At 36.9% G+C, this 7190-nt stretch overlaps 1 protein-coding gene across 1 annotated transcript in view; it reads left to right on the forward strand.

The window, feature by feature from the left end:
- Positions 1 to 7190, forward strand: part of Efcab13 (EF-hand calcium binding domain 13) — a 120255-nt gene that overhangs the window by 23155 nt on the left and 89910 nt on the right. Inside the window, exons 5-6 of the mRNA XM_023714109.1 lie at positions 1604 to 1728; positions 2702 to 2784. Of these exons, the coding sequence (XP_023569877.1) occupies positions 1604 to 1728; positions 2702 to 2784 (208 nt within the window). The remainder of the gene's footprint in view (positions 1 to 1603; positions 1729 to 2701; positions 2785 to 7190) is intronic.

Raw genomic sequence — 7190 nt, forward strand, 5'->3', positions numbered from 1 at the left:
CTTAGGTACACTCTACATCATCAATCACTTTCCTCTTTGGACCCATAATCTCCTTGGTCAGAAAATTTGGGACACTACTGAGTTACATGATGTTACAGTACAAGTTTAACAAGAATTTATGTTTGCTTCTTTCTTGTACTGTCACAAATCTAGAGAAGCTTTTTTGTGGTACTGGAAATAGAACCTAAGGCTTTCACACTGTGCTACATCCCCACCCTTTTTTTACTTTTTATTTGCAGAGTCTAAGTCTATAAGTTGCCCATGCAGGACTCAAACTTGAAATCATCCTGTCTCAGCTTCCCAGAGTTCTGGGATTATGGTCACCTGCCACCACAGTGTGGTGATTTTAAGTGAATTTCTTTGGTTCCTATTTTTCTGGCCTATTTTTTTTAATGCAGGTTGAAGTTGAGAACTTGTAAGATATAGTTCCTTCTAAATAGAAATAATCTTTTCTCTCTCTCTTCTTTCCAAGCCTGAAGTTGAGAAAGAGAGAGCTTTTAATCTTTCAGTGGAGCTAAGTGTCTTTTTCCCATAGCTACTAATTCTTGCTGAAAACATTTACTTTTAAAGATTTTGGCTTTACTTGAGTTCTCAGTACCAATTTCTATTACTTTTTATGGTTTGAGAATTTTCTTTTTAGAAACTGCATAGTCTTTAAAATTAGAGCTTCCAGGTAAAATTGAAGACACCTATGATTAGAGCCCTCATCTTTTTAAGGTTTTTTATTATGTATTTTTAATTACATGTTTGCAGTACATAATGATTGCTCCAATTCTTCTTTTTTTATTCCTGCTCCAACTCTTAATCCCCTTTCCAGGTTTGTTTTTTTTTTTTTTTTCATTTTTAGGGAAGGGTTTACAGGGTGTTCAGGGTCTCACCCTGAACTCATAGGGATCCGCCTGTTTACAGCCTCCCAAGAGCTGGGATTACAGGCTCGCGCCACCATACCCAGTCTCAATTGCCCTCTCAGTGTTCCTGGTACAGTAGGCCTGGGGATTGAACCCCCAGCCCCTGCGCCTGCTTGCAGGCACTTTGACCTGCTGAGCTATTTGGCCAGCCCTTCCCTTTCCAGTTGAAAAAGCTCTATTCCCATTTTTTTCTCTGATTGCTCTTACAAAGATTTTTCTCTTTTTTCTTTTTCCTCTTTCTTTTATCCCTCTATCACTTGTTCTCTGGTAAAGTGATACTTTGTTTTTCCACATAAATTTACACCTGATATTAGCCAAAAGGCCAAGAAGCAGTAAGTTCTCCACGTAACTGCACATGCAGTTAAAGCTGGCGTACACACCCAGGTCTGGTGGCTGAGTCACACTCTCACCATCGTGTAGGTTTCCCCAACTGTGTAAAATTTGAGACTAGAGTTTGCTAGAACATTGATTAGGAGGTAATGGGCTGCATGTTTAAGAAAAACAAGGCATTGCAAAGAGAAGTCGTATAGTTAAAACATCTTAGAATAACATGTAATTTAATTACAAAAAGCTACTTCATATCAGAATAGCTAAGTGGGAAGTGGAGGTATGAGTACCTTTTCAGAGGTTTGTTGTCCAGGAATGCCGCATTAACAGGGCGGTCTCAGGCACTGACACACTTGCCTCCTCTCTAGGTTGCCCCGCCCACCGTGAGGCTGCCAAAGGAGGTGGCTAGGAAAGAAAACATTTTGTGCAAGTTGCCAAACCAATACAACCTTCCCAAGGCTTCATCACCTCTTCATAAACCTTCCATTTTTCGGTATTTAAATCATTGTATTTTGTTCTTTGAATATTAAATGTTGGGTATTTTTTTCCTCTCTAGAATTATCTATACATTCCACATATAAAATGTCTAATAGTTTGTGTAAATTAGGAGACTATCTTCTTAGCAAGAATCATGTAAGAGTATGTACCTGTGACTGGGAAACTTACGTGAAGTCCTAGTTGATCCCATGCCTACTGCAAAGCTCACTCCACACCTCTGGGCCTCACTCCCGCATCTGTACAAATCTCTTGTACCGTGTGGAGCCGTAAGATTGCTTCCAGCATTGACGTATGACTTCAGTTATTTATATGTTATAGGATCAGATGAATCTGTTCCACACATTTTTACTGACAAGTGATCAAATCTGGGATTATTTGGCTGCTTGAAGATGTTTATGTTTTCTTATTATAATACCTTTCTTTCTTTTTTTTTTTTTTGTGTTTTAGGGAAGGGTCTACAGGTTCTTCAAGTTCTCACTACTAAATCAGACATGTAGTGATCCGCCTGTTTACACACTCCCAAGAGCTGGGATTACAGGCGCGCGCTCCAATGCCCAGTCTCGATTGCTGTCTCAGCACACCCTGGGGGCGGGGCTGGCACAGCAGGTTGGGGGATTGAACCCCCAGCCTCTACGTTTGCTTGCAGGCACTTTAATCTGCTGAACTATTTGGCTGGCCCTAAAAATGTTTTGATTTCTATTAAAAGTAGGAAAACCTGGACAACAGCCAAAGGGTAGTGGGTCAGGGGCACTAGTTACTTTCTAGGATAAAGTCTATTCCTTAGAGGTATGTTGCTTAAAAGAAACAAGGTGACATATCTAGGGTGAAGACTATGGAGCTCCTTATCTACTGAAAGCTCTTTAAGAAAGTTCTTATGAAGTTCAGGTTACTGATAGGTTAGATGGTACTTTAAAATGATATTTTATGTTTTTCTTTACTGCATTGTAATGAAACTGTGTCTTTGACAGGAAGAAGGAAAAGCTCTCTAACCTCGACCTCACATTATATGAAGAAATGCCCCAAGGATACTTGTATTCCCAGGAATTAAGTGGTAATAAGTGGGTTTAGAATTTCATGAATAAATTTCCTGATTATGTGCTTCTGTTTTTTCTCTTCCTTCCTTTCACCCTACCCCCTCCAGAGTTCCCCTTCCCATTTGAACATCTTCTTCCTATTTTACGGTATATATATTACTTTTTGGTCTGTATTTACACTTTTGGTTTCTGGCACCAGAGAAACCATGCCATGTTTGAAAGTGTGTGTCTGACTTATTTCACTTAAGAATATGATCCAAAGATGCATTCATTTACCTAGAAATGTCACAAGTTTGTGCTTTTTATGGCAGAGTAGTACTCCCTTTTGTAAAAGAAAACCCCACTTCTTCCTTATCTGTTCATCTGCTGATGGGCATTTGGACTGTTTCTCTTTGCAGACTATGAATGTGGGTATACTATGCATATCGGTATGCATATATCCCTGTGCTATGATGCTTTTAATTCTTTCAGGAAGATACGAATTAGGGGAATAGCTGGCCAAATGTAACTTCTACCTGTAGTTTTTTAAGGAATATCCACATTGATTTCCACAGTGGTTGTACCAACCTGCACTCCCAGCTGCAGTGGGGAGGTGTTCCTTTTTCTCTACAGCCACCCCAGCATTTGTTATTGGTTGATTGCTTGATAATAGCCATTCTTTCTGGAGTGAGATAGAATCTCAGTGTTATTTTAACTTGCATCTCTTCAGTGGTAAGTGACTTTGAACATTTTTTTTTAATGTTGAACATTTAAAAATGTATTTATTTGTCATTTCTACTTCTACTTGAGAAGTGTCCATTCATTTCAGAAACCCAGTTTTGGATTGGGTCTTTAAATTTGGGGAAGACTGTCTACGTTTTTGAGTTCCTTATATATTTTAAGTATTAGTACTTTGTCTGAAAACAGTTGGCAAAATTTTTCCCTAGTCTATGAGTTGTCTCTTTACTCTGTTGGTGTCTTCTTTTGCTGTGCTTATTAAAAGAAGATCTTTTAATAAGATGAAATCTCAGTTGTTGGTTCTTTGTGATATTCCCTTGCATTGGGGTTTTGTTTAGAAAGCCTTTTTCTGTACCTATGTCTTCAAGGGTTCTGTGTTTATCTTCCAGAAGATTTAGTGCTCCTGTGTTGATATTTAGATCTTTTTTTTATTTTTTGTTTTTTATTAATTTTTTTCCCAAAATTTTATTGATAAACAACGATGAGACAGTTTCAAATCAAATCGGAAGTACAGTTTCAACAAATAACACACTGCATATATTCTTCTTAGTGGTTAATTGCTGTACAAGATGCAGACTTGAGATCCTATTTACAAACACCATTAGAACAAATCATTCTATTCATTAAGAGAATACAACTATAAATCTATCCTAACCACTTTGAATACACAGATACAAAATGGACATTCATCTGTATACCCCATTTTTTCTAAGTTCCGTTATTGAATATTATAGGTGTGTAAACTCAGCAAAATATTCAAAAAGAGTCCAGCAGCCCATAATAGCATTGGGTCTTCAGTTTAACTGGCAATGTCAGAAATTATTGACCTGAGTCCCCCACAGCTCAACTTAACAGCATGGCTTTATTTCTTATAATTTCGTCTTCATACTTTTCTGCTGGATGGTTAAGACCAAGGTAAAGCAGGACCTGTGCAACAAGAGTTGCAGCTTTTGGGTCTGAGAAGGTCAGTGAAATCCCCTCAGGATTTATTCCGAGATCCTGTACCTCAGATTGTAGAACGTTTGTCAGTGCAGCCATGTGGATGAGTCACGGCCAATGCTTGGCCAATGTGCTCTCCGTGAAAGATATTTAGATCTTTGATCCATTTCCACTTTAGAGCATAGTGAGAGATATGGCTCTATTTTTAATCTTTGGCATATGGAAAGCCAGTTTTTCCAGCACCATTTATTGAAGAAGTTATTCTTCCAATGGAGGCATTTGGTCCTTTTGTCAAAGATAAGGTGGCCATGTATATTTGGAGCTGTTTCTTTATATTCTAGTCTATTTCATTGATCTTTGGGTCTGTTTTCCAGTTCTATACTGTTTTTTAATCACCATATTTTTATAGTATAATTTCAAGTCAGAGATTTGACTTGCCTTTGTTGCACAGAATTGCCTTTGCTATTTTAGGTCTCTTCCTGGTTTCAAATGAATTTTAGGATTGCTTTATCTAATTCTGTGAGGTATGCTGTTGATATTTAATTAGGATTGCATTACATTTGTATAACAAATTAGGGGGTATGGTTCTTCCTACCCAAGAACAAGGGATATTTGCATTTTCTGATATCCTCTTCAATTTCCTTTTCCAAAGTACTATAGTTTTCAATGTAACATCTTCTACTTCCTTCATTACATTGATTCCTAAGTAGTTCATTTTATTTATGTTATTTTTTTTCTTTTTTAAAAAAATTTGAACTTTTAAAAAAGGAGAGTACAAAATAGAATGAAAACAGAAAAAATTACAAGTGATACAGAATTTCACTTAACAAAGTAATACGAATTTCACAGTATTTGTTGTAATACATAGTGTTGTCTTCAACCAGTTATTCATATTAGCAGATATATGCATGTAAAATTGGAAGAAGAAAGAAAGAAAGAAAAGTATAAGAAATTAAAAAGAGAAAAAGTACAAATAATTGAAAAAAGAAGGCAAAACAAATTATCTGCTCCTTTCCATAGACCAGCAGACATACACAGTATAGTTACCCAAACCATCCTGCTTACATACATAGATATATCTCTTTTCCCCACTCCCTCTCCTGTCCTTTTCAACTCAGTAACTCTTTCCTTTTCAGTAAGTTCATACCCTTTTCCCAGTATATTTTGTACCCTTCAGATTCCATTTCCTCTTTCAGGTTCTCACACTAGGGAGACAATTGATGTTTGCACATACAGGTCTGATGTATTTCACTTAAGAGTATGGTCTCTAGTTGCATTCATTTACCAGTAAAAGTCTCAAATTTATCCTTTTTATAGCTGAATAATACTTCATTGTGTAAAAATACCACATATTCTTTATCCATTCTTCAGCTAATGGGCATCTGGGTTGTTTCCAGGATTTAGCTATGAGAAATTGTGCTGCTATAAACATGGGTGTAAATATTTTGCTGTGGTATGTTTTCAGTTCTTCAGGAAAAATACCCAGGAGGGGAATAGCTGACTTGAATGAGATCTCTAATTCTAGCTTTTTGAAGACTTTACACTCTGATTTCCATAGTGGTTGTACCAGTCTGCACCCCCGGTAACACTGGAGAAGGGTTCCTTTTTCTCCACAGCCCCTCCAGCATTTATTATTGACTGACTTCTTGATGTTGACCATTCTTTCTGGGATGAGATGGAATTTCAATGTTGTTTTACTTTGCATTTATTGAATAATCAATGATATTGAACATATTTTCATTTATTGACTTGCCATCTGTATATTCATCTCAGATGCCAATGTTTGGATTGGGTCTTTGAATTTGGAGGGCCTGGTTTTTAAAATTCTTTGTATGTTCTAGAAAGAAGGCCTTTGTTGGAGGGACAGTCAACTATAATTCTTTGTTTTGTGTTCATAAACTCTACCTATCTTGATGTCTTTAAGATTTCTACCTATATTTTTCTCCAGAAGATTTAGTGTTTCTGTTTTAATATTTAAATCTTTGATCCATTTTGACTATAGTTTTGTGCATGGTGATAGGCACGGGTCTAGTTTTAGCCTTTGGCATGTGGAAAGTCAGTTTTCCAGCACCATTTATTAAAGAGGTGATCTTTATTCCATTTAACATATTTGGCCCCTTTACCATAGATAAACCAGCTGAGTGTGTTTGCAGTTGTGTCTGCTCCATTGAAACTCAGGTCTGTTTCTATGCCAGTACCATGCTGATTTTATCACTGTAGCTTTATAGTATAATTTCAGGTCAGGGTTTGTGATACTTCCTGCCTTACCTTTGTTTCCCAGGATTGCTTTTGATGTTCTGGGTCTCTTCTGGCTCCAAATGAGTTTGAGGCAAGTTTTCTCTAGCTCTGTGAGGTATGCTAATGGTATTTTAATTGGGGCTGCATTGAAACTCTATATAACAGTTTTGGGGAATGCCATTTTCACAATGTTGCTGGTTCTTCTCTAGGAACATGGAATATCTTCCCATTTTCTCAGCTCCTCTTCTAGGGCTTGACATTTGTCACTCCAAGCTCTTATGGACTTTCCTTTATAAGTGATTTGGTTTTTTTTCTGTAACAGCTTTTAATATTTTGTTTTCGTGTTGACTTTCTGTAATTTTATTCTAGGCCTTGGTGTAGTTTCTTTTAGCTACATTGGAGTTGTATATGACTTGCTTTATCTGTACGTCAGATACTTTTTCTATTCTTGGGAAAAAGAATTACATCTGTGAACAGCTTTATTTTTTTAAATATCATTTGTGCTTTTTTCTGATTTTTCATTGACTCC

This window comes from Octodon degus, unplaced genomic scaffold (genome assembly GCF_000260255.1).
Source record: "Octodon degus isolate 3935 unplaced genomic scaffold, OctDeg1.0 scaffold00033, whole genome shotgun sequence".
Classification (NCBI taxonomy): Eukaryota; Metazoa; Chordata; class Mammalia; order Rodentia; family Octodontidae; genus Octodon; species Octodon degus.